The sequence below is a fragment of the Osmerus mordax genome, chromosome 26, assembly GCF_038355195.1.
Source record: "Osmerus mordax isolate fOsmMor3 chromosome 26, fOsmMor3.pri, whole genome shotgun sequence".
Lineage (NCBI taxonomy): Eukaryota > Metazoa > Chordata > Actinopteri > Osmeriformes > Osmeridae > Osmerus > Osmerus mordax.
In genome coordinates this window covers 1,059,929-1,087,384 of record NC_090075.1, presented here as the reverse complement: position 1 = coordinate 1,087,384, position 27,456 = coordinate 1,059,929, and the positions used below count along the sequence as shown (strand labels likewise).

Here is a 27,456-nt window from a genome sequence, read left to right as displayed (position 1 = left end):
CCAGCTACTGGGGTTGTTGAACACCTTCTCTTCTGCTGACAGCTTCTGTAATGTTGTACCCTCCCAAATGGTCCCACTCACCTCTACGGTGACCTGTCTAGATCAAACACTTGCTGTCATATTTCTATCTCCAAACAAGAGATGATACTATTTGGTTTACACAAGCAGCTGGCCCTTTAAAGAACCCAACTTGTGGTTATAGCTCTAGAGTTTAGAATTCTAGCTATGTGTATTTGTGTATGTTAGATGTCTGTGTAACTCTAAAGCCATCTCTGCATTGTATTCCACCTTCCTACATGGTGTCTGTGTCGTGATTTTTCTGATATCTCTTGTCAGCCTGACAGCCTAGGTGAGGTGTACCAACTGCAAACCTTTTAGTACAAACCAGAAATGCTTTATTTTTCTATTCCGACTCGAGTTTGGAGTCTCCTTTTGCTAACGTATGCCTTCACTCTGGTTTGAGGCTTCAATTATTATCTTTGTTCTGTGGTGTTAAAACTAGCCTGGGCTTGTAGAAGGGCTGGCCGAAAGAGCAGAGATGTTTTGTGTTTTCAAGATTTGTAAGTAGATATTTTTCCTAACTGCTTTGTTTTTGCCGAGTTGGGTTGTTTCTGTGAAATAAAATGTTTTTTTCCCCTCTCTCTCTCTCTCTCTCCCTAATTAGTGTTTCTAATTTCCTGAGTGAGGGCAAGTGTTAGATTGGGGACATTCTTCATCCTGGAGAGATGATCGATAAAACATCCCCCAGATTACTGGCCTTTCATCACCTCAGTGAGGCTGTAATGAACCCTGGAGATCACAGGACTGGGGTCATTAAACACAAACACAGCCAGGTAAAAATATAACCCACAACACTTTTTATTGACATTTATGCTTTCTGAAGGAGAAAAAAAGTCACAAGATGACCAGTTAATTTGCAGGGATTGTGATTGTGGTCACCCTGATTGATACAAGCGCCACAGGGGTTAATGTGAACTAACACACTGAAGGCGTTTAAACAGCGGACATCCTCGCAGATTAGATTGCTAGTGATTCGCGATGGATCTGGCGGACATTGTGGGTTTACAACGATTGTCGTGGCAACCGATAGGTGGTTTCGCTGCGACGTCACACTCCGTTCATTTCGGAACGGTCGCGTAGACTGCACATGCTTTCTAAAAACGTTCAAATGTTTCAGGTTCGACACTGAAGCTAAGATACAGTATACACACACAACATTCTCTTTTTAACATAGTGGCAAATAAAAAACAGTCAAAACAAAGATACGAAGTATACAAAACTCCCATGTTAGACAAAATGATTATGATATAAATATAGGAGAAGGCCTAGTGACAGTGCTGTAACCATGGATACTCAGAGCCAGAGCTGACCACAGCACCATGGATACTATAATGAGATGGGCGCGTGTTTGCGTTGATCCGTATTCTGGTTACCATGTCAACCTCCCAACACTGTACAGAGGCTGACAACATAGAAACACATCCCATAGAAAGAACACCAGCTCCTCTGATAGAGGTGAGGGCACAGCACCAATGAATATCACCCTGACCAGTAATTCCCTCGAGTCGTAACTACCTCACCCTTGAAACCGTTAACTAGTATTGTGTGCTCTGGACGGACCGTGATTGAGACAGGTAGACAGTGGTTATAAAGGCCGGTTCACTCCATCGCTTTGCGCCGGCCTGGTTCACACTACTGCGCATTTTTACGGACTGTGCGTAGCTTAATTTTTCAATACAGTCCTTAATATACGACTGCGTTTGACTCGGTACATTTTCTTAATAACAGCGTACGGGTTTTACCTGGGTAAAAGTTGAAGAAAATACTTCTATAGCCTAACCAATCAGTTAACAGATGTTTCACAACTTCGGCACATTAGCTTATCAGTAATGTAAAACAATAATTTGGAGCACCAATTTGTAAAACTGTGTGGACAGATCCGCAAAAATATGCTGTAGGATGCTAGCTAGGCTGTTCTGTTAGCAGTCTCTTAGGCAACCACGCACGTCACGACCGGTTCATAAACACCGCGTTAACCAGCTTCACCGAACCAACTCGTTTGAACACGCAAGGCCTTTTGGGAGCTTACAACAAAGTTATTTGGTTTGGCAGCCTGGTGTTCATCAGAACGTACATCAGAAAAACAATCTACATTTCACTTAAAAATATACAATTTAATTTTCAAGAAGCGAGTTTGATAATATTGGTTTTCAGCATTGAGACATTACAATAGACAAACACCAAACGAGAAAAAAAACTAAACGTCACTTTTGCAATCGAGATTCAAGACTGCATTTCCTTTGTACAGCGAAAGAGATGGAATTAACTAGCACCTTTTTTTTCTCTTTGAGAAAAAAACATTGACAGTTGACCTGAAGGATTACCTGTCTGTAGTGAGGTCTGCTGTTCACCCCTGTGTGTGTGTGTGTATAAATGTGTTAAATATCCCAACCTTCAATAACTGACCAGACTTAAGTGTACCATGTTAGTGTATTAGATATTTACTCCAGCTGCGCTCTCCTGGGTGGGTGTTGGTTAACCCAGGAGTCATAAGATTCGAACCCCACGTCAGCGCACCAGCTAACAGCAGTGATATGAAACATGCCAGATAAGCGGTCTAACTGGGGTTGAACCACAGAACAGGGTTCGCTGTGTATCAGAGTCCCTGGTTTTAGTTCGAAGAGCAGTTTTAGTGCCTGATTGAACTGTAGCACCAGCACTAAAATGTCCCTTATAAAGGAGAGAATGTTTGATCTTAACCACTAAGCTGCTGTCGGAATCCTCACAGCCTAATCATTACATTCATTCCTTTGGCAGATTTTACCCAAAGCGACGTACAGGGGGATCTGAACCTGTGATCTCCTTATCTGCAGTCAAATGCTGTAACCGCTAAGCTATACCCATCCCAACCACCCCCTAAATTACCACCCTCACTGCAGGTGCATGAGATCAGGTCCTGGATCAGTCGTTAGGGACTTCTACCTCCTCTATTTCCTGTGGTTTAGGAAGGCGGCTGGGGTGCTCTGAGGGGCGCTGGCGCCCTCTACTGTTAGCAAGAAGTACTACAACACAGCTGCAGATCTGCAAACCCATGAGGTAATGGATGACAGCGCTCACACACACACACACCAGGGAATCCCTGCCTGTCACTGCTTAACGATGACGGGTTGGAACGCTTCCCTAGATTTGTCTTAAAATGCTAAACCTGAAACTTTGTGTAAATGTTGCAGTCCTTCGTGTGAACATTTTCAAACAGTACAAATACGTTAAATGACTTGTAAAAAAAAAAAAAAAAAAAAACTGTATACTGAGCTTGGTGGGGAAAACACAAACGTTTGACTTTTTCTCCCAACAACATGTGATTGGCCGGAGGAGATGGGGGCTTTGGACTACCCAGTGTTGCCAAGGTTACCAATACTACATAGGGTTACTACATTGGGAGAGAGGTGTGTGTGTAGGGAGGGTTGGGGTGGATGTAGTTGGGGTGAGAAATACAAAAACCATAAACAAAACAACAAGGTCAACAACTTAGAAGATTTGGATCTGGGGGGGGGTTTCAGTCTTAGCCCCCACCCAGGTTACTGTGTGTGGGGGGGGCATGGGTGGAGGAGGAGGGGGATCGTGGGTGGGGGAGAGAGGGATCAGGTGAGGGGCAACTCAGTGCAGGTGGATGTCGAGCTTGATGCGGAGGGCATCTCCGATCTCCCCCAGCAGGTAATCCTCATCGTGCTCTGCCTCCATCTCCCTCAGGCGGCGCGGGCCGAACAGCGGCACGCTGGCGATCTCCAGGCGGTACGAGCCAGCCTCTGGAACCTTCCGGCCCAGACGCAGGACGCTGGTCCCATCTCGCCGCTCCGTCAGCCGGAAGTGCTCGGCCTGGTTGCCGCGGGTGATGACGTAGCGGATGTGGCGCTCCAGCGGCTGCAGGGCCGGGAGGAGCTCCAGGAGGGGCTGCTGGTGCAGGAGGGACGACACGCTCAGGTTCATGGGGATGGAGGACTGGATGTCCACGCTGGCCATGCTCACGTCCTGGAGGGAGAGAGGGGGAGAGGGGGGAGAGAGAGAGGGAGGGAGGGAGGGAGGGGGAGAGGGGGAGGGAGGGAGAGAGGGGGGGAAGGAGAGGAGGTGAGGACACTGTGGAGGTGGGAGGGTGATTATGAGAGTTGAAAGGAAGAGAGATGGAGGGAGAGAGATGGATCGAGGGAGAGAGAGAGCTGTACCTGGTTGAGCTCGTTCTCTCCGGCATGGCGCCGGTGGCGTGCGTTCTTGCTGGCGTCTCCATTGATCTTGCACTCGTAGCACGCCTCAGGAGACAGGCTGTCCTCACCATCACCCTCACCCTCACCCCCAAACTGGCCCTGGAAGCCGGCTCCTGTTATACAGTGTCTGCACACACACACACACACACACACAGACGTAAATGATGTGTCCTGATACATGTGTCCGTGAGAGAGAGAGTGTGTGTGTGTGTGTGTGCCTCACCCCTGCCCTGCCCGGTAGTAGCCCCCGGGACATCCACACAGGTATCCCCCGTCAGTGTTGGAGCACCCGAAGCTGCAGGGGTTGTTGCCTTGGGAACACTCGTTGACGTCCTGGCAACCGCCCGCGCCCTGCTCGAAGTCGAAGCCGGACGGACACACACACTTGAAGCTGCCCAGCGTGTTGTAGCACGACGCAGAGCCACACATACTCCCACCAGAACACTCGTTCTCATCTGAGGGAGAGAGAAGGGAGTCAGGGTTATGGCCCAGGTCAGAGTTATTGTTGTGGTCCAGGTTTGGGTTGTGGTCAAGGTTATGGTGATGGTCGTGGTCAGGGTTGTGGTTGTGGTCAAGGTTATGGTGGTGGTTGTGGTCAGGGTGGTGGTCAGGGTTGTGTCAGGGTTGTAGGCTGTACTCACCCACACACTGGTTCCACTGGTAGTGCTGCACGTATCCCTGGGGGCAGCCACAGCGGAACCCTCCCAGCATGTTCTGACAGCCGTGCTGGCAGCGGTGGTTAGAGCCACACTCATCCACATCTAGACAGGAAACGCACGTTAGAGTACCATGATGGGAGGAGGCTACTGGTGCCACGATGGAGCAGTTCAAGCCAAATGTTTGTCAGTATAGGCATGCTGACCTGCTGTGCAATGTCATGTACAGATGTATGCGTAGGTTATCAGATTCTGCAAACACTATCATTTCAACAAGGACAACCCCGGCACTAAGTTCAGAAAGGTTCTTCTCTAGTATGTGGGACCACTGGCGTTTGAACCCGTGTTCGTAGGTGATATTGTGGATTATGTCTTTGTCAATTTTTCTTGTATTTGTCTGTTTTATTGTTTGTGTTTTGGACCGTGTGTCCTGAATAAAAAAGCTTGATTGATTGATTTGAGTAATCCACATTCACAGGAACACCATTTAGCCTTACTATACATAAGAGGGGAACTAATATTTTCAAAAAATATATATTTTAAAACTAATCTGTTCTCATTTTATTTTATCAATTCATAATTTGACAATTTAAAGATAATGTTTCTGAAATAAACCCTTCAATCCTGCCTATTCAGTTTGTGTTGGAATGTGAAGAGTTAAATGAAAAAATTCCTTTTGTCACTATCAGAATTTTGCTGCCTTCGTTGTTGGGAGGAAAATGCTATGCAGCTCTGTGATTGGTGGTCCAGCTAATTTTCATTGACAGTAAAATTGACCAATCATGTCTTCCCGCTAAATGGGTGGGTTTGGTAATCGCTAACTTTATGACAAGTTCAGCCTGCTGTGGGGAACGCGATCACAAGCTAATAAACTAGGTAACGTACCGTTAGAGCTAGCTTGTTCGTTCACTTCACAATGGAAGCCGCGAGTAACGTTCCCGCTAGTGAGGAGGACATTGTTTCACATTTGTTATATGCGCCGTTTTCAAGGTTAACTTTTAATGAGAAGTTGGAGTTATTCGGCAAAGGAAGACCTACACCAGAACTTAATTTTGTGCAGAAAACCAAAGCTCATCAAAGGTAAGCTATGTTATTTAAAAACCTTTCGGCTGCCGTGCCAACTGATTTTATTCCCGGCAGCCGTGCCACTGTTGTAGCCCTAGCCTAGCCTCTATGTTATAGTGTTGTGCAGAATGACCGGTCAATCTGTAGGCTAAATGTACCAACGCAACGTCATTATGCAAGTACCGTAAATTGTGCCGCAAGGGCTGTCTCAAATAGTGCTTAATGACCAACACAATTTCATGTAGCCTAGGCTAGGCCTAATGCTGTCTGCGCGCTGTATCGTGTTTTAGTAATTGGTGTCAGAGGCCCAACGGTTTGCTACTGCTATTCATCCACATTCACAGAAACACATTTTAACCAGCATTTAGCCTTACTATTCAGCTGTGTAAAGGTGTATGAATGTGTGTGTGTGTGTGCATTGTCCTCACCCTCACACTCCAGCCCGGTGGTGTCCAGGGAGAAGCCTTTAGAACACTCGCAGTTGAAGCTCCCAGGTGTGTTGAGACAGGAGGCACGAGAGCCACACACACTGCTCTGCCCTGCACACTCGTTGTTGTCTACACACACACACACACGCGGTTATAGATCTCGCTCACTATATCAGACAAGTGGTCTTACTCTATACGACACATAAGTCACTGTAATAATGTTTCACACAGTTTGTAATTATAACATCTCGACACCATGTTTGATTTCACGGTTGGTGACCGTGGTGACCGTGGTGTGAGGCGTGTTACCCACCGATGCAGGCAGTCTGGTGTTGGGTAAACCCTGGAGGACACTTGCAGGTGAAGCCTCCAATGGTGTTGACACACAGGAACTGGCAGTTATGCTGCTTGGAGGAGCACTCATCCAGATCTGTGGGAGGGAGGGATGAATACATGAGGGAGGGATGAATACATGAGGGAGGGATGAATACATGAGGGAGGGATGAATACATGAGGGAATGATTGAACACAGGAGTGAATCAATGAGTAGATGGTTTATGAAAACGTGGGGAATGGATGGACAGGTGAGGGTTTAGGTGCCGTTCTATGGGGTGTGTGTGTGTGTATCTGCTGGATTCTCTGATTGGTTGGTTTCCTGCGAGGTTGCTCACCTTTGCAGGTCTTGCCGTCAGGCTGCAGGGTGTAACCTCGCGGACACGAACACAGATAGCTGCCCTCCGTGTTCTTACACAGGAAGTTACATGGCTTGGGGGACTGCGAGCACTCGTCCATGTCTGACAGGAAACAGGAAGTAAAGATTAGAATATCCTACATATCTGATCAGTTCATCAGGTAGAGACAGAACAAGACAGGCAGAGAGACAGACAGGCAGAGAGACAGACAGGCAGAGAGACAGACAGGCAGAGAGACAGACAGGCTGGTACCGATGCAGGCAGTGCCGGTGTAGTCTGTGGAGTATCCAGTGTTGCAGTGACAACGGAAGGAGCCGATGGTGTTGATGCACTGTCCGTTCTTACACAGGTCTGGCATCACCTGACACTCGTTTATGTCTGGGGGGGAAGGGGGGGGGGGGGGAGTTAGAACAGTAATACACACAGTACAGTACAGTACACTACACACACACACACACAGTCCTCACCTCTGCCGTCCGTGGTGTACCCGGGCCCCAGGGGGCACATCCTCTTGTACAGCACGGTCCCTGGTAAGGGGCAAAGCTCACACTGCGGGCCCCAGCCTCGCCCGGCGTTACAGCAGCACTCAGACTTGGTGACGCTCCGCCGGTTGGTGGACGATTGCTGGCACATGGTCTGCAGGACCTCGGTGAAGCAGAAGCCCTGCCGGTTATCTGCAGGACAGGACACACACTTTAACATGGCTGGGTCTGTAGGACACGCACTTTAACATGGCTGGGTCTGTAGGACGCGCACTTTAACATGGCTGGGTCTGTAGGACACGCACTTTAACATGGCTGGGTCTGTACAAGTGTTTTCATCTGAAAGTCACGCACACTGTATGTAGAAACCAGGAATTAAACACTTCTGGTATTCATGACTGTGTAAGCTACGTGTGTGTACTGTGTGTGTGTGTGTGTGTGGTAGGTGTGTGTGTATGATAGAGGTGTGTATGCTACGTGTGTGTGTGTGTATGATACAGGTGTGTGTGTATGATAGAGGTGTGTATGCTACACGTGTGTGTGTATGATACAGGTGTGTGTGTATGATAGAGGTGTGTATGCTACACGTGTGTGTGTATGATACAGGTGTGTGTGTATGATAGAGGTGTGTATGCTACACGTGTGTGTGTATGATACAGGTGTGTGTGTATGATAGAGGTGTGTATGCTACACGTGTGTGTGTATGATACAGGTGTGTGTGTATGATAGAGGTGTGTATGCTACGTGTGTGTGTGTGTATGATACAGGTGTGTGTGTATGATAGAGGTGTGTATGCTACACGTGTGTGTGTGTATGATACAGGTGTGTGTGTGTATGATAGAGGTGTGTATGCTACACGTGTGTGTGTGTATGATACAGGTGTGTGTGTATGATAGAGGTGTGTATGCTACACGTGTGTGTGTATGATACAGGTGTGTGTGTATGATAGAGGTGTGTATGCTACACGTGTGTGTGTGTATGATACAGGTGTGTGTGTATGATAGAGGTGTGTATGCTACACGTGTGTGTGTGTATGATACAGGTGTATGTGTATGATAGAGGTGTGTATGCTACACGTGTGTCTTGGCTGTGTACTCACCGATGCAGTCGGTCCCAGTGGAACTGGCTTCGAAGCCCTCGTTGCACGCACAGCGGTAGCTGCCCACCAGGTTCACACACCGTCCGTTCTTACAGATCCCCGGCTTGGCCCGACACTCGTTCAGGTCTGGACAGGGTCATCATGAAGAAGTTATTATAAAGATGAGGTTATGACATGAACACAAAACATGAAGATGACAAATTTTACCTCAGCTAGAACCGTGTGTGTGTGTGTGTGTGTGTGTGTGTGTGTGTGTGTGTGTGTGTGTGTGTGTGTGTGTGTGTGTGTGTGTGTGTGTGTGTGTGTGTGTGTGTGTGTGTGTGTGTGTGTGTGTGTCTCACCCATGCACCCCTCTCCATCCGGTCTTCGCTGCATGCCCGGGGGGCAGATACACATGAAGGTGCCTATCAGGTTCTTACAGCTCATCCCCTTCGACTCACAATCATCCAGGCCCTCGGAGCATTCATCCTGGTCTGGGGGGGAGGGAGGGGGGGAGGGGGGAGGGAGGGGGGGGAGGGTGAAAGTGATGGTTAATAAATAAAATAGATCAAATGAAAAAGACATCCCTCTCTTTGGACAGAGCCCCCCTCACCTCGACACATGCGCTGGTCGTCTCGCAGCACGTATCCAGATGGGCACATGCACTCGTACGCCCCGAAGGTGTTGACACAGCGGAACGCACACAGCAGGGGGTTCAGGGAACACTCATTTATATCTGGGGGAGGGGGGGGGGGGGGAGGGGAGGGGGGGGGGGGGGAGGGGGCCCGATGGAGAGAGAGAGAGGGGAAAACACAACATGTTATGTAAATACACATGCAGGATGTAAAGTGAGACTCTTTAACTTAATTCCATTACTTCAACTTAAGTTATTCCATTAAGAGGTCAAAGTTAATGGTGTGTGTGTGTGTGTGTGTGTGTAGGTCTGTGTGTGTACGGACCTTCACAGGTCATCATGGGTCCGGGTTCAAAGCCCTCTTGGCAGGAGCACTCGAACCCTCCCACTACATTGGTGCAGGTCCCATTCCCACAAGGGTTCCCTATGTTACACTCGTCAATATCTGGAGGGGGAGAGAGGGAGGGAGGGAGAGAGAAAAGGTCCAGTTATACCATTCCTTTGAACACACACCAACATCCTGAGCCCAGGTGAAACCCAGGTGAGCCAGGTCAGGGGTCACTCACCGACACAGTTGACCCCAGTGAAGTCCAGGTCGTATCCGAAGGGACACTCGCAGCGGAACGAGCCGTCCGTGTTGATACACAAGCCGTTCTGACAGATACCTGGGTTATCCAGACACTCGTTCATGTCTGGGAGGGAGGGAGGGGAGGGAGATTACAAAACAGTAGAGAACAGTAGTGGTATGCTCTGGATTGTGCAGAGTAGAGTAGAACAGAGTATAATAGAGTAGAGTAACAGTAGAGTATAGTGGTGTCTCACCCTCGCGAGTGTCTCCCAGTCCAGGAAGAGCTCCATGGCCATAGGGACACAGGCTGTCGAAGGCTGCTGCTCTCCCAGAGAAGACAACACGTCAGGAGGGGGGGTGATTACATGAACACGTGTGTGTGTGTGTGTGTGTGTGTGTGTGTGTGAGCGCTCCTCACCCTCTCTCTCGTTGGGGCAGAGCTCACACGGGTCTCCCCAGCCCTCTCCGGGCATCTTGCTGCAGCAGCACTTGGCCTTGGTGGTGTTGTAGGCCTTGGGCACCGAACACTTCCCCGCCTCGAAGCGCGTGAAGCAGAAGCTCTCCCTGGTGTCTGACCACAGTAACACGCATCACATCCCCTCTCCCTGGTGTCTGACCACAGTAACACGCATCACATCCCCTCTCCCTGGTGTCTGACCACAGTAACACGCATCACATCCCCACTCCCTGGTGTCTGACCACAGTAACACGCATCACATCCCCTCTCTCTGGTGTCTGACCACAGCAACACGCATCACATCCCCTCTCCCTGGTGTCTGACCACAGTAACACGCATCACATCCCCTCTCTCTGGTGTCTGACCACAGCAACACGCATCACATCCCCTCTCCCTGGTGTCTGACCACAGCAACATGCATCACATCCCCTCTCCCTGGTGTCTGACCACAGCAACATGCATCACATCCCGCCTTGGAGAAGTAGCTCACACATCTACATGACATGTGACTCTGACTAGGACATGTAACTGTTACTATGCGGTTACTGTGACATGAAACGCACTGTTATAGTATCCTGTTTATTTTGTTATACTGTTGAATGTGTCTCACCGAAGCAGCGTCGCCCGTTGTCTGACAGCACGAAGCCAGGCTGACACCTGCACTGGAAGCTACCAGGGGTGTTGGTGCAGGTACCAAACTGACAGGTGTTAGGCTCCGCCTCACACTCGTTAATATCTGAGGAGAGAGAGGGCGGGTGTGTTGGGGTGCTCTCACACACTCTTTCATATCCGAGGAGGGGGAGGGGGGAGAGTGGAGAGTGTGTGTGTGTGTGTGTACCTAAGCACTGGTCGTTGTCCACCTCAAAGCCAGGAGGGCAGATGCACCGGAAGGATCCGTCCAGGTTCTGGCACGTTCCAGGGAAGCAGGTGCCAGGCAGGCTCACACACTCGTTAATATCTGAGGAACATCACACAGAGTTACACAGCTGCACACACACACACACACACACAGTCAGTCAGAGGCGGGGCAGTGTGACTCACCGACACAGTTCTTGCCGTCTGGAGAGAGCTCGTATCCCTCCTGGCAGAGACACTGGAAGGAGCCCAGGCTGTTGATACACTGGCCGTTCCTGCACACCTGCACCTGGCCGCCCAGGTAGTTGCACTCGTCTATGTCTGCACACACGTGGGGGGGGGGGGGGGGGGGGGGTCAGGACCAGGACAACAATAACATCATCATAATAATAACAACAAAAAAACAAGTTTACTTATGAAGTAGGAAGGCCTGTCTGCTATCCTACACCCCTACGCCCCCAGCATCAACATCCATCAACAGGAAACACAACATCTTCACCATCACCACCGCCCCCTTCCCTCTCCGCCCCTCCCCCACCCCTCCTCCCTCCCCCCTGTACCTACCCATGCAGTCGTTGTTGTGCGTGAGCTCGAACCCGGGGAGGCAGAGGCAGTTGTAGGAGCCCACCGTGTTCTTACACGTGCCGTTACCACAGGGCTGACGGTCACACTCATCGATGTCTGACACACACACACACAACAAGCAAACGGGAGAAATTAATTCACTGGATAACGATATCAGACTGATGACAGCTGTATAGGATCAGCTACTGGAACTGAATGACTGTGATGGTGTCAGCTCCTACCCATGCACATGGTCTGGCTGACTGTGGCCTTGAAGCCGTTGTGACAGAGACAGCGGTAGCTGCCCTGGGTGTCGATGCACTCCCCATGACTGCACACGTTAGGAGTCTCCTGGCACTCGTTACGGTCTATGCACACACACACACACACACACACACACACACAAAAGAGAAATATTAACAATTAACAGATCACACACACACTTATGTAACATCACCTAAAACAAACAGCAACTCAGTCTGCTCCTAGTCCCGCCCCCCCCTCCTGCTGAGAGATGGTCTGTCCCGGCAGGCCTGTGGACCAGGCCGGACTCACCCACACACGCCCCGCTGGGGGACAGCTTGAAGCCGGGGGAACACTCGCAGCGGTAGCTGCCTGGGATGTTGATACAGCTGGCGTCTCTCTGGCACAGGTTGTCTCCACTGTTACACTCATCAATATCTGGAGGAGGAGGGGGGGAGAAGTAGGAGGGAGAGGAGGAGGAGGAGGAGGGGAGGAGGAGGGGAGGAGGGGAGGAGAGGGCAGATGGGGTGGGGGTGATGGAGGAGGGAGGTGGAGGGTTAGTCAGTAGCCTCAGAACTGTCAGAGGGGGTCATGGCTGTGTTTACGGTGTGTGTGTCAATGTGTGTGTGAGAGAGTGAGTGTGTGTGTGACCTACCTTCACAGATGAGCAGGATGTTGTTGTAGCTGAAGCCCATAGGACACTCGCAGCGGAAGCTCCCGATCTGGTTGATACACACTCCGTTAGCGCAGATCCCCGGGATCTCCCTGCACTCGTCAATATCTGCAGAAACAATCACACCATAAGCACTGTTAACTGTGTGTGTGAGAACAATCAACATCTTATACATTTTATTCATTTAGCAGAAGCTGTCCTCCAAAGCCATGTACAAAAACTGCATGTAGACAGTTCAGGATCAGAAGAGCCTGGTTCTAACAGTGTTTTACCAGGGATAACAACATCTCAGCACAGCGCAAACTAAAGCCTGACCGATATATCGGCGGGCCGATATTAGGCATTTTCCAAACTATCGGTATCGGCATTTTAATGGCCGCAAATCTTTTTTTTGGGGGGGTGGTTATTGTGGTTTTGGTCAAAGGACTTTCATATCTTAAGTTTGTATTTTTATACATTTTATTTATCAGAACTTTATTATATTTTGATGTTCCTCTGTTCTGTTGTGACAATGAAACAAACAAGTTTATTTTTAAACTGTTATCATATTATTTTAGTGATGACTAGAATAAATAATAACAGGAGTCAGATGGCTGAGCGGTTAGGGAATTGGCCTATTAATCAACAGGTTGCCGGTTCGATTCCTGGCCGTGCTAAATTACATTGTGTCCTTGGGCAAGGAACTTCACCCTAAATGCCTCGGGGTGTCCCTGTACTTACTATAAGTCGCTCTGGATAAGAGCGTCTGCTAAAAATGAATGTAAACTAGAAATAACTAAATGTTAGGGAAATCAGTTTGTTATGCTTCTTAAAAAAATTATATCGGCTAATATATCGGAATATCAGATTTTTAAATCACCAAATATTTGTATCGGTATCGGCCTTAAAAATCCTTTTATTGGGCGGGCTCTAGCGAAAACACAATTTCATCAACATCCTGCTGTACCAGCCATGCGAATGTGGTGAACTTTGACCTGTGACCTTACCGATGGGCTTGCCCGTGTGGATGTCTATGATGAAGCCGGGAGCCTGGTTCCCACACAGCAACTGGTACTCAGCTGGAGGGAGAGAGATGACATGAGCATCTGTATGTGTGTGTGTGTGTGTCTGCTCACAGGTGGCAGGCGTGGAGCAGTGTGTGTGCGTGTACTCACAGGTGGCAGGTGTGTGTGTGTACTCACAGGTGGCAGGTGTGTGTGTGTGTGCGTGTACTCACAGGTGGCAGGTGTGTGTGTGCGTGTGTGTGTGTGTACTCACAGGTGGCAGGTGTGTGTGTGTACTCACAGGTGGCAGGTGTGTGTGTGTGTACTCACAGGTGTGTGTGTGTGTGTGTGTGTACTCACAGGTGTGTGTGTGTGTGTGTGTACTCACAGGTGGCCGGCGTGGGGCAGGCCTCACAGGGCTTGTTCCAGGCCTTGCCCACGTTGTAGGCGCAGCAGCACATCTTCTTGGTCATGTTGAAGGACAGCTCGTTCTCACACGTGTCGTTGAAGTGCCGGTAGCACACGCTCTTTCTCATGTCTGCAACGACCAATCCATCACACGCTGCGTACTGCATGACCCCTGACCCCAGTGTGTGACCTCTGACCCTAGCGTGTGACCTCTGACCCTAGCGTGTGACCCCTGACCCTACTCACCCATGCAGTTGTTTCCCCCGTTGACCTGCATGTACTCTGGCGGGCACACACACGTGTAGTTCCCTAGCGTGTTGTAGCAGGTTCCTGGACCACAGATCCCGATGTGGGCCGTGCACTCGTCGATGTCTACACACACACACACAGAGAAAGAGTAAGCTCTCGTGCTGCAGATGTGTGCAGGGTGCAGAGCGCTGGAGGATGCGTGCAGAGCGCTGGGGGACGTCGACCTCTCTTACCCTCACAGATGCGTGTCTCCTCGTTGAGGTAGTATCCTGCTGGACACTCACACTGGAAGCTGCCGAACGTGTTGACGCAGTTCCCCCCCTGGCACAGCCCCGGCAGCTCCTGGCACTCATCTATGTCTGAAGAGCACAGATTACAGCAGATTACACCAGGCTGGATTACATGAGATTACAAGCATGGTCTGGGACACAACAATTAAATCAGATTGCAATTCAATTGTTTGTGTTTTATTGTATATTTTGTTGGTTAGAATAGTAGCTCTTTTAGAAATGAGATTAGGGCAGATTCTTACCCTCCAGGATGACGGTGATGGGGTTGGGTCTGAATCCTTCTCCTCCAGGACACAGGGTCTTGTACTCCGCTGCAGACACAACACACCACATCCTTAGTGATCACATGACATCCTCAGTGATCACATGACATGATCTTTACTGTACGTACTGGAGTTGACGGCGGGGCAGAGTTCGCAGGGGTTTCCCCAGGCTCCGCCCAGAGAGCAGCAGCAGGAGGCCCGGGTCACACCCACGCCGATCTCAGCACTGCAGGAGATGCCCCCGTCGCCACGCGCCAGCGTATCCAGGAAACAGTTGCCGACGCGCACATCTGGGGGAGGAAGGGGGAGGAGTTACATGGTTATTCTCCTCGCACTGGAAGAACTCTGATCGTCTCAACGGTTCCGGAACACAGCTGTGATTGGCTAAAGGGTTCCGGAACACGGCTGTGATTGGCTAAAGGGTTCCGGAACACAGCTGTGGTTGGCTAAAGGGTTCTGGAACTCAGGGCTATGATTAGGCTAGTCTGACAGCTAGAAGAGACACTGTGGTAAAACAGGAACAAGAAACAGCTTCCTGTGTGTGTGGGTCCAGCTGGGTGAAGCCCAGGCCAGGTGCTCTGGTCTGGGCTGAGCACACTCACCCACACAGCCCACTCCTGTGGGGTTGAGCTCAAAGTCAGGCGGGCAGTTACACAGGTAACTTCCTGGGGTGTTCACACACAAGCCGTTGATGCAGTTCACAGGGTCCGCACACTCGTTGATGTCTAGAACACACACACACACACACACAAAGTTAGATGATGGGCTACACGTGGGTTGCCAGGTTTAGATACACATGGGTTGCCAGGTTTGGTTAGTACTGGGCTGCTCTGACCCAGCTCAGCAGGACTCACCAGTACAGTTCCCTCCGCTGCGGTCCAGCTCGTAACCATCGTCACACACACACCGGAACATCCCCGGAAGGTTCTGGCACGTTCCGAACACACAGATGTTCTGGAAATTGCACTCGTCAATGTCTGAGGAGAGGGGAGAGACTCAGTCAGTTCAGAACAGTTTCTACAGGACAGCATATATGATATGTTGGAGAGTGACAACTAGTTGGTAGAAGCCAAGATGGCGTCCAGAAGCTGTGTTGGTAGGATCCAAGATGGCGTCCTGTACCCTGGCAGGCCTTGCTGTCCTCGGTGGGGGTGAAGCCCATCTCGCACTCGCAGCGGTACCCCCCCGGGGCGTTCAGACACTGGCCGTTCTCACACAGGTTCACGTTGTCCGCACACTCATCCATGTCTGCACAGGAGGGGACAGGTCAGGGGGCAAAGGTCAGGGAGGAAAGGTCAGAAGCTACATCCTGTTTACAACAAAGGGCCACACATGAGCTGTGGGTCTGCATCCATCCATCCATTATTCCTCTGCTTATCCATTCATCTACCCATCCTTCCCTCCTCCTTCCCCTCCTCCCTCGCCCCTCCCTCCCTCCCTCCTCTCTACCAGAGCACGAGTATCCATCTCCGTTGAAGCCCTCCTTGCAGGAGCAGCGGTACGACCCGGGGGTGTTGACACAGTCAGCGTTGGGGTTGCAGCTGTGGTCCTCTGCAGAACACTCGTCCTGATCTGGAGGGAGAGAGGGGAGGGGAGGGGAGAGAGGGGAGGGGAGGGGAAGGGAGAGAGGGGAGGGGAAGGGAGAGAGGGGATAGAGGGGAGGGGGAACATTTATCTTGTACTGTGGATCTGCCTCTATCGTGTTCAGTGTGTGTACACAGTAGTGTGTGTGTGTCTCATGTACAGTGTGTGTACATAGTGTGACTCTAGTGTGTGTGTGTCCAGTACTCACCTACACACTTGATGCCGTCTCCCAGCCAGCCGTCACGGCAACGACACTTGAAGCTTCCAGGCACGTTGACACAGGCGGCGTGCATGTCACAGTTATGAGCTCCAATCTCACACTCATCGATGTCTGCAGGGCCCAAACAACCACTTCAACCAGGTGTGTGTGTGTGTGTGTGTGTAAGGGAGAGAGTGAGAGTGTGTGTGCGTGTGTAAGAGTGTGTGAGTGTGTGTGTACCTGTACAGCCTGTGGATCCCTTCTTGACGAAGTACCCCAGCTGACAGTGGCAGATGAAGGAGCCCTTAGTGTTCTCACAGTCACCATGGAGACAGATGTTGGGGTTCAGGTCACACTCGTTCACATCTGGAGTGACACGGGGGGGTCAAATACTCAGAGAGAGAGAGAGGTGTAGAGAGAGAGCTATGAAAAGGTAGAGAGAGAGGTGTGGAGAGGTAAAGAGAGAGAGGTAGATAGATAGATATAGAGAGGCATGTAGAGGTAAAGAGAGAGGTAGAGAGAGAGGTAGAGAGATGCTTGTCTCACCGATGCAGGTCCTCATGTCCATGGAGGCCATGAAGCCGTCGTAGCAGAGGCAGCGGTACTCTCCAGGGATGTTGGTGCACTGGCCTCCGTCACAGATGTCCGGGCTGTCCTCACACTCATCAATATCTACCAGGGGAGGGGGGCGTAGAGTCAACTTGTAACCAAAGGGTGTGTGTGTGTGTGAGAGTGTGTGTGTGATAGTGTGTTACCTGCACAGGTCCTCAGGTCAGGCATGAGGGCGTAGCCCTCGCTGCAGCTGCACTCGTAGCTGCCCTCAGAGTTGGTGCAGTGGGTGTCACAACCCCCGTTCATGATGGTGCACTCGTCAATGTCTGCAGGGGTCAGGGGTCAGTGAGGAGGGGTGAGGACAGGGGGAGATGCTGGGGAGGAGGGGTGAGGAGGGTGAGGGTGTACTCACCTACGCAGCCCTGCCTGTCAGGGGTGAGCTGGTAGCCTGTGTCGCAGGAACACTGGTACGTGCCCACCACGTTAACACACACCCCGTTCCTGCACAGAGTGTCACTGAGCTGGCACTCGTTCACGTCTGCACACACACACACACACACACACACAAAAGCCAAAGACATAAAACAGTTATGTTTGTGTGTGTAGCATGTTAGCATGTGTGTAGCGTGTGTGTAGCATGTGTGTAACGTGTGTGGCTAGCTGGTTAGCGTTGCCCGGGAAACGTACCTTCGCAGGAGGAGCCGTCAGGGCTGAGCTGGTGTCCAGGAGGACACTCACAGTCATAACTCCCCTCTGTGTTCACACAGCTGCCTCCGTGACACAGGAGAGGGTTGATCTCACACTCATCAATATCTGGAGGGAGGGAGGGAGGGAGGGAGGGAGGGAGGGAGGGAGGGAGGGAGGGAGGGAGGGAGGGAGGGAGGGAGGGAGGGAGGGAGGGAGGGAGGGAGGGAGGGAGGAGGGGAAAGGAGGGGTGATAGGGATGGAGAGTGATGGATGAAGGGATTAGTGATGGCAAGTGACAAAGAGTGCATAGGGGTCAGCTGTCAAAATGAGAAAGTTCAAAGAACAGGCAGAGACCTGTGAGAGAGTGTGTGTGATTGTGTGCTTGGCTCACCCATGCAGTTCTTCATCATCATGAATCCGCTCTCGTAGCCTTCGAAGCACTCGCACTCAAAGCTCCCAGGTGTGTTCACACAGGTGCCATGACCACACAGGTCAGGAGATATACGACACTCATCAATGTCTATACACACACACACACACACACACACACAGGAAGGAGATAAAGTATGTTATGAAAATATCAGAGCTAGAAACATTGGATTAATGATCTCTCACTCCATCTTCTCCTCCTCCCTGTCTCTCCCCTGTCATCCTCCCCCTCAACATACAAGAGCAGTTCATCCCCTCTCCTCCCCCCCTCTCCTCCCCCCTCCTCCTCACCAGTACAGTTCATCTCCTCCCCTCTCCTCCCCCCTCCTCCTCACCAGTACAGTTCTTTTCCTCCATGGTCAGAGCGAAGCCGTTGCTACAGCGACACTTGAAGCTTCCGATGGTGTTCCTGCAGTTTCCGTGGGAACACAGACCCTGGAACACCTTACACTCGTTCACGTCTGCAACACACACGCGTCGTTAACGACACACACACACACACACAACGTCCTGAAATACACCCCATAATGTACATCTCTTCATCATGCACAAAAGTAAACACAATACAGCACATAATACAATACAACTCTAAATCTGTGAAAGACAGCACAACATCAGACTAATGTCCACTTCCTGTCCTGATGTCCACTTCCTGTTCCTGTACCTTTGTAGAAGGGTCTTCCGGTCAGGATGTCTCCTCGGTTGGCGAACCCGGGTCCTCGGGGGCAGATGCTCTTGTACTCGGGGGAGTCTGGTTTGGGGCACTCCTCGCAGTCCACGCCCCAGGCCACGCCCACCGTGCAGCAGCACATGTCCACGCGGTATCGCCCCGGCAACGGCTCTCCACACTCGTCCTCGTCCCACTTCATGAAGCACTGCTCGCTGCGGACGTCTGGGGAGAGGGGGGGGGGGGGGGTCACTATCGTATGGAAACATACAGATCTATAGTGTGTGTGTGTGTGTGTGTGTTCTCACCCACGCAGGTGCGCCCGCTGCCGTCCAGGGTGAGGCCCTCGACACACTCGCAGCGGAACGAGCCCTGGCTGTTCACACAGCGCCCGTTAGTGCACACGCCCGGAAACACCTCGCACTCGTTGATGTCTGGGGGTCAGAGGTCAAGGACACCACAATAGGAAGTGGGTTAAAGGGTAATTGTCGGTGTGTCATCAGAATCAGAATGGGTTTTATTCGTCATGAAAGTTTGCACAGACAAGGAATTTGCTTTGGCAGGAAGGTGCAAACATTAAACATATAGGAATCTAAAATTTAAATATACTAACTAACTATACTAAGGGTACATAACTAGCAATACTAATAGTCAGGGCGAGGGTTAGTCACAGTTATCGTACCTTCACAGGTGAGCCCCTTCATGCGGGCGAATCCTCTGGAACAAGCGGTGTCTGTAGAGAGGAACACTGACATCACTGCTCTGTGTCATCACAGCACAAAATCTTTTTTTATTTGTACTTTTTGTGTGTGTGTGTGTGTGTGTGTGTGTGTGTGTGTACCGATCTCGCAGCGTTCACAGGGACTCCCCCAGGCCGCCCCCAGGGTGGAGCAGCACTCTGACTTCAGTGTGGCTCCGTTGATGTTCACCTCACAGCGGCCATCTTGGATGTTCAGCCAGCATGTCCCCTTCATGCTGTCTGTAGAGAGGGGGGGAGCAGAAGTTAGGGTTTGTCTTTATCAGGGAGAGAGCAAGCTAGCGACATCTCAGCTATTAGGCACAGTATACATCAATAACAATAATTTACCATCTATCTAACTTCAATATTACACAGTACATTGCAGGAAACAGATATTGTGTGTTTGATATTTGAGTCAGGCGTTCTGGACGGACGGCTCTCTTACCCACACAGATGGTGTTGGTGGAGTCCAGCTTGCTGCCATGGGAACACTCACAGTGGAAGGACCCGGCTACGTTCCTACACACACCGTTCACACAAGGACTGGACTCACACTCGTTGATGTCTGGAACACACACATGTGCACACACACACGTGCACACACACACAGGGTGCAGGGTGAAAAGGGTTGGTTAGGTGTCATCTGCATAGCGTACGTGTGTGTGTGTGTGTGTGGTGTGAGTGTGTGTGTGTACAGTACATGAGGAGTGTGTGTGTGAGGTGTGTGTGTATGGTGTGAGTGTGTGTGTGTGTACAGTACATGAGGAGTGTGTGTGGTGTGTGTGTGTGTACAGTACATGAGGAGTGTGTGTGGTGTGAGTGTGTGTGTGTGTACAGTACATGAGGAGTGTGTGTGTGAGGTGTGTGTGTGTGTATGGTGTAAGTGTGTACAGTACATGAGGAGTGTGTGTGTGAGGTGTGTGTGTGTGTATGGTGTGAGTGTGTACAGTACATGAGGAGTGTGTGTGAGGTGTGTGTGTGTGTGTGTACAGTACATGAGGAGTGTGTGTCAGGTGTGTGTGTGTGTGTGTGTGTGGTGTGAGTGTGTACAGTACATGAGGAGTGTGTGTGTCAGGTGTGTGTGTGTGTATGGTGTGAGTGTGTACAGTACATGAGGAGTGTGTGTGAGGTGTGTGTGTGTGTGTGTACAGTACATGAGGAGTGTGTGTCAGGTGTGTGTGTGTGTGTGTGTGTGTGTGGTGTGAGTGTGTACAGTACATGAGGAGTGTGTGTGAGGTGTGTGTGTGTGTATGGTGTGAGTGTGTACAGTACATGAGGAGTGTGTGTGAGGTGTGTGTGTGTGTGTGTGTACAGTACATGAGGAGTGTGTGTGTGAGGTGTGTGTGTGTGTATGGTGTGAGTGTGTACAGTACATGAGGAGTGTGTGTGAGGTGTGTGTGTGTGTGTGTACAGTACATGAGGAGTGTGTGTGAGGTGTGTGTGTGTGTGTGTACAGTACATGAGGAGTGTGTGTGAGGTGTGTACCTTCGCAGGTCTCGGAGTCTGGTCTGAAGATGTAGCCGGTGGGGCAAGAGCAGGAGTAGCTTCCTGGTGTGTTCCTGCACAGCCCATTATCACACAGCAGACGGTTCACCTGGCACTCGTTAATGTCTGCACACACACACACACATGACTGTCTGGTTGACTTTTACTGGTTAGCTTACTGTCTGTCTGCCTGTCTGTGCCTGTCTGTCTGTCTGTCTGCCGTCTGCCTGTCTGTGCCTGTCTGTCTGTCTGTCTGCCTGTCTGTCTATCTCACCAACACAGTTCTTTCCAGAGGAGTCTGAGTCGTAGCCGATGTTGCAGATGCAGCGGTAGCTTCCTCTCAGGTTCTCACAGATCCCGTTCTGACAGATGTCTGGGTCCAGGCCACACTCGTTGATGTCTGCACACACACACACACACACACACACACACATTGTCAGGGATGTAGAAGGACCATTAGATTGACTGACTGATTGGTTACTTGGTTGGTTGGTTGATTGGCTCACCTCTGCCGTCAGCTGTGATGCCGATGCCACTGCTGCAGACTGCCTGGAACTCAGCTGGTAGGAACACACACTGGGGTTAGTCACACACACCTGGTCCATGCCCAGATACCCACCTGGTTCACTTTCTAGAACATCGAAGACCTAAACATGACTAGAGCAGAGACCCTGACCCAAAGTTTCAGTCATGTGACACTTTCCTAGTCAGGGTTAGCAGGGGGTGCATTAAGCCTGTCGTGAAATGCACCCCCCTCTATTGTCTGTTCTGTATATCCCAGCATCAAATGAGTCTTACTGTACATTGAGGGCACTAGTATGAGTAACCACAGTAAGTTTCAGGCATGTAACACTTTCCTGGTCAGGGTTAGCATTAACCCATGCTGCGTCCGCCCCAGTGTGGTCTGGGGGGGTCGGAGGTCGGAGGTCACCTGAGTTGCGGGCGGGGCAGGGCTGGCAGGGCTCTCCAAAGCCGTGGTCGGGGGAGGCACAGCAGCACTCTGACTTGGTGACGGCCCCAGGGAAGGGCCGCGAGCAGGTGCCCATCTTGATGGCTCCGTAGCAGGTGGTGCGCATGTGTGTGTCCACACACACCCTGCCGTCCACGTCGATGGCCAGGCCGGGGGGGACACTCGCAGCGGAACGAGCCCTCCGAGTTTATACAGCGACCGTTCATACAGATACCTGGGGTCAGGCACTCATCTATGTCTGGAGGGAGGGAGGGGGGGAGAGAGGGAGAGATGGTGTGTTTAGCTCTGGTTCTGTAGGACTAACCTGCCTATGGTACTGAGGAGGAGGAGGAGCCAGGCTGAGGGGGAGGAGCCAGGCTGAGAAGGAGGAGGAGCTAGGCTGAGGAGGAGGTACCTGTGCAGTAGCGGCCGTTTGGAGCCAGGGCGAAGCCGGGTTTGCAGATGCACTTGAAGCTGCCGTCCTCATTGATGCACATGCCGTTCAGACACATGTTGGTGGTGGTGCACTCATCGTGATCTGCAGGGCACACACACACTCAGGATCTGCAGGGCACACACACACTCAGGATCTGCAGGGCACACACACACTCAGGATCTGCAGGGCACACACACACTCAGGATCTGCAGGGCACACACACACTCAGGATCTGCAGGGCACACACACACTCAGGATCTGCAGGGCACACACACACTCAGGATCTGCAGGGCACAGGAGGGTGTGTGCTGTGTGTGTGGACATCTGTGGGTGTGTGTGAGAGTGAATGTGTGTGTACAGCTTACCTATGCAGTTCTTCCCGTCTGGGGTGAGCTCAAAGCCAGCATTGCAGATGCACTGGAAGCTTCCGTCAGTGTTCACACACCGTCCATTACGACACATCACACCGTTCACTATGCACTCATCAATATCTGAGGAGAGGAGAGGTCAGAGGTCAGCTAATCAGCCATGCTGTGTGTGACCAGGTGCTCATCAGTCCTGATGTGTTTCATATCAGGAGTCCCAGTGGGAGGACTGGACTGGAACGTACCAATGCAGGCCTGCTTGGTGGGGGTGCCCTGGTAGCCCTCATGACACTTGCAGTGGTACGACCCGGGCGTGTTGACACAGTCTCCGTTAACACAGGGGTTACTGACGCACTCATCCACGTCTGAGGAGAGAGGGAGGTGAGAGAGGGAGGTGAGAGAGGGAGGTGAGAGAGGGAGGTGAGAGAGGGAGGTGAGAGAGGGAGGTGAGAGAGAGAGAGGGAGGTGAGAGAGGGAGGTGAGAGAGGGAGGTGAGAGAGAGAGCGAGAGGTGTCAAAGTACAATAATCCATGTTTTTTTATCCAATATCCAAGTTTTAAAACAGCACAGAAAAGGCAGCAAAGTAAGATGCAAAGTGTTTATTCAAATCCAACACAAAGGATTGATTCCAACAAACGTGAGTAGACCCCGGAGTCTGACTGGCCTTTTTCTCCGGACATTTGCCTATATATCTACTTTCCATTATTTTAAGATCTTTTGTCATTGGTACTTTATCTCTGGTCACAGATGCATTCATGTATTTCACACCCGGTTGGTCAATCGTCACAAAATGTACATTGCCAGTACTTTTCCTCTACTTTCTCTTTCCAAGGCCCACATGGGGCCCTGCCACCCAGCTGCACAGGGACACTGAGTCTAAGGACATAAATCTGTCCCCTGACATCAGGCGGTTGTAGTTCTCAATATCTGGGCTATGTAGTCCTTCATGGGAGAGGCCTACACACATACGTACTTCTCTCTCTGGCACGCAAACTATCTATCTGGTCTTCTACATTTGGCCTTTATTTTAGTGGCAATTCTAATCAATCAACAGCTTTGCATCTGGTTTTCAATAACATAGCATATAAAAGTACAAAAAGGTGATTAAGTGGTTCTATATCAATCATATAAACCATGATAATTTCTCCATCGTCATAATTACAGCAGTGTGATGTTTTTATTACAGAGGGAGGGGGAGGGGGAAGTGATGTTTTAGGAGGGAACAGATATACACAACTCTCTTCATGGTTCCATAACATCAGTGTGAATAAAGCTTCATCAGGGTTCCCTCTGTGGGATTCAGACCCAGTCATGCTAACACAGTCATGCTAACACAGTCATGCTAACACACAGTCATGCTAACACACAGTCATGCTAACACAGTCATGCTAACACAGTCATGCTAACACAGCCATGCTAACACAGTCATGCTAACACACAGTCATGCTAACACACAGTCATGCAAACACACAGTCATGCTAACACAGTCATGCTAACACAGTCATGCTAACACAGTCATGCTAACACACAGTCATGCTAACACAGTCATGCTAACACACAGTCATGCTAACACAGTCATGCAAACACAGTCATGCAAACACAGTCATGCTAACACACAGTCATGCTAACACACAGTCATGCTAACACAGTCATGCTAACACACAGTCATGCTACACACAGTCATGCAAACACAGTCATGCTAACACAGTCATGCTAACACAGTCATGCTAACACAGTCATGCTAACACAGTCATGCTAACACACAGCTGCAGCTGGGTGGATGGAGCTTCATCATGCAGACAGCAGAGGGCAGTACAGTGCATGCAGTGTCCTGACTGGTCCAGAGGTCCTACATGATGTGTGTGTGTGTGTGACAGCAGCTCACCTATGCACTCCCCTCGGACGTCCTGCTTGTAGCCCATGTTGCACTCGCAGCGGTAGCTGACTGGGGTAGGGATGCAGCGCCCGTTCAGACACAGGTTGGTGAAGTGTTTACACACATCTATCGTCTCGTTCAGCGAAACGGTGCCTGGACACAACACGTCTGGGTTAGGGTGTGTGTGAGAGTGTGTGTGTGTGTGTGTGTGAGTGTGTGTATGCGTCACCTATGTTAGGCAGGGGCAGGACTCCTCCATTCCCTCCAAAACTGCCACCGTTGCCTCCGAGCCCCACTCCGTTTCCGTGGTGACCGTTGCCGTTGGGGCCGTTGGGTTTGTACCCGTAACCATACACACACATACAGACACACACACACAGAGACAGGGTGAGTTAAGCTCAAAGGAAGTCATGGTCTCCAATCAAACAATCAGTATTTTGAGGAATGAATGTGTAAGCTGAGGCCAGATCATAAATCACATCAGATCCAGATCTCTCTCTCTCTCTCTCTCTCTCTCTCTCTCTCTCTCTCTCTCCTCTCTCTCTCTCTCTCTCTCTCTCTCTCTCTCACAGGCTGCAGGGTATCCACAGGGGAGCCATCATGGCTTGATTGAAGTGCTTGGGGTCAGAATCTTCACCCACATCTTCTACATGATGACCTCATCTTCTCTTGTTCCCACACTGAGGGGCTGAGGAGGGGGGATGTGCGTACTCCCCAGTGTGTGTGTGTGCGTGTGCGTGCGTGTGTGTGTGTACTCACCTGACCCCCTCACAGGGGCACATCTCGGGGATCTGCCCCCGAGGCCCAGCATCGCCCCGTCTCACAGCAGCACTGGATCTTGGTGTACTGAGAGCTCAGCTCCCAGCACAGCGGCCGTTAGCCAGCGCCTGGAAGCACATCACCCACACGCTGGTCTGGAGGGAGGGGAGGTGGGGTCAGGGAGGGGGGGGGGGGGGGCAGGGGGACAGGGTCAGGGGGGGGGGAGGGAGAGAGGGAGGAGGGGGGGGGATGGGTCAGGGGGAGGGGGGGAGGGAGAGAGAGGGAGGAGGAGGGGGGACAGGGGGGGGGGAGAGAGAGAGATCAGTCAAGGGCAGTTTTCTCCTCCAACTCTCTGGGGGTTGTGTAGAGAGAAGACCTCATTCCTGCCTCTTGGCACTGGAGTTCATGTCGAAGCACAAACACATGTCGAACACAGTAGCGTAGTAATGGACAGGAATGTGACAAACACACACACACACTTTCTGTCAAACAGAGCCGAGGGCAGAGCTGGATGTGTGAGAGAGAGAGAGAGAGAGAGATTAGAGAGAGAGAGAGGGGGGGGGCGGGGGTCCTGTCGCACTGCAGGCATCTGAACAGACGCCTAGAAAGGTCCTGTTTGTTACAGCTTCCTGGGTCAGGGAAGGGTCTGGGGTCAGGGGGTGAGGGGGGTCAGGGAGGAGTGTTTGGGGTAAGTGGAAAATGATTAAGAGATCCCTGTGGATTTGTGTGTGTGTGTTCGCAACAACACTTTTCCACCAACATGTACCTAGTTGGAGTAGGGGGAAGAAGGAGTAGAAGATGGAGGAGGGAGAAGATGGAGGAGGGGAGGAGAAGTGGGGGGGGCAGAGGTGTGGGGGGGTAAATGGACCGTGGCTAACGAGGCAGTAGTCTGGAATTAACTAGTTCCATGTGGAGCAATCCAGCCAATTAGATCAGTTATGAGAAGCTGTGTTGTCTGGTGCTGCTGCTCACAACAACAATAACAACACACTCTCTCTCTCTCTCTCTCTCTCTCTCTCTCTCTCTCTCTCTCTCTCTCGTCTCTCTCTCTCTCTCTCTCTCTCTCTCTCTATTTTTTCTCTCACACACACACACACACACTCTCTCTCTATTTTTCTCTCTCACACACATATATGCATACCAAACCCTTCCAAGGGACAGTTCTGTGTGAGGAAGGAGGAGATGACGGAGAGAGGAGGGTACAGAGGATGGGGCGAGGAGGGAGAGAGGTGTAAGGAGAGGGGAGGGGAGTTAGTTAAGAGAGGGGGAGTGAGGGAGGGAGAGAGGGTGTAAGGAGAGGGGAGGGGAGTCAGTTTAGAGAGGGGAGTGAGGAGGGGAGAGAGGGGTGTAAGGAGAGGGGAGGGAGTCAGTTAAGAGAGGGGAGTGAGGAGGGGGGATAAGGGCCAGAGGATTTTATCTAGAAATCTTGTTCAAGAACAGAGACTCTCACAGAGCGGGACAGTGTGGAGCCACGTCTGGCCTGGCCTGGGCTGGTGTGTCTGGAACCAGGACAGTGTGAGCCACGGTCTGGCCTGGCCTGGTCTGGTGTGTCTGGAACCAGGAGGAGGTCATGTGTGTCAGACATGCTGGAGCTCAGCAGACACAAGAGATAGGACTGATCTGGGAGAGCAGGGGGGGGAGAGGGGGAGAGGGGAGAGGGGGAGAAGTGGAGGGGGGAGAGAGGGGAGGGGGGAGGGGGGGGAGAAGGGGGGGAGAGGGGGGGTGGGGGGGAGAAGGGGGAGGGGGGGGGAGGGGGGGGAGGAAGGGGAGGGGGGAGAAGGGGGAGGATAAAGGGATGAGAGAGGGGGATCAGCCAACGGAGGGGAATGAATAGAGGGATGAAGGGATGGAGAGACAGATGGAGTCTGATGCCAGAATAACA

General features: G+C 51.2%; 1 protein-coding gene across 1 annotated transcript; it reads right to left on the bottom strand.

Moving 5' to 3' along the window:
- Positions 1-834: 834 nt before the first annotated feature.
- On the bottom strand, positions 835-25,714 carry fbn2b (fibrillin 2b). Its single transcript, XM_067229420.1, is given in 59 exon segments — positions 835-4,029; positions 4,221-4,386; positions 4,483-4,714; positions 4,901-5,020; positions 6,409-6,537; positions 6,722-6,838; positions 7,080-7,202; positions 7,353-7,478; positions 7,568-7,774; positions 8,682-8,807; positions 9,023-9,154; positions 9,274-9,396; positions 9,620-9,739; positions 9,861-9,986; positions 10,117-10,182; positions 10,281-10,433; positions 10,930-11,055; positions 11,158-11,277; positions 11,361-11,495; positions 11,739-11,855; positions 11,981-12,106; positions 12,294-12,419; positions 12,637-12,762; positions 13,641-13,712; positions 14,026-14,175; positions 14,292-14,417; positions 14,528-14,653; positions 14,827-14,895; positions 14,976-15,137; positions 15,450-15,572; positions 15,702-15,824; positions 15,970-16,095; positions 16,297-16,419; positions 16,640-16,762; positions 16,871-16,996; positions 17,177-17,302; positions 17,386-17,508; positions 17,595-17,720; positions 17,870-17,995; positions 18,261-18,389; positions 18,634-18,759; positions 18,963-19,190; positions 19,274-19,399; positions 19,648-19,698; positions 19,807-19,944; positions 20,150-20,269; positions 21,190-21,315; positions 21,464-21,589; positions 21,696-21,749; positions 22,121-22,316; positions 22,318-22,397; positions 22,554-22,676; positions 22,940-23,065; positions 23,185-23,304; positions 24,825-24,968; positions 25,045-25,110; positions 25,588-25,615; positions 25,617-25,675; positions 25,678-25,714. Coding segments are annotated over 59 exon segments (7,467 nt in total). The 3' UTR covers positions 835-3,657.
- Between the last annotated feature and the right edge of the window lie 1,742 nt (positions 25,715-27,456).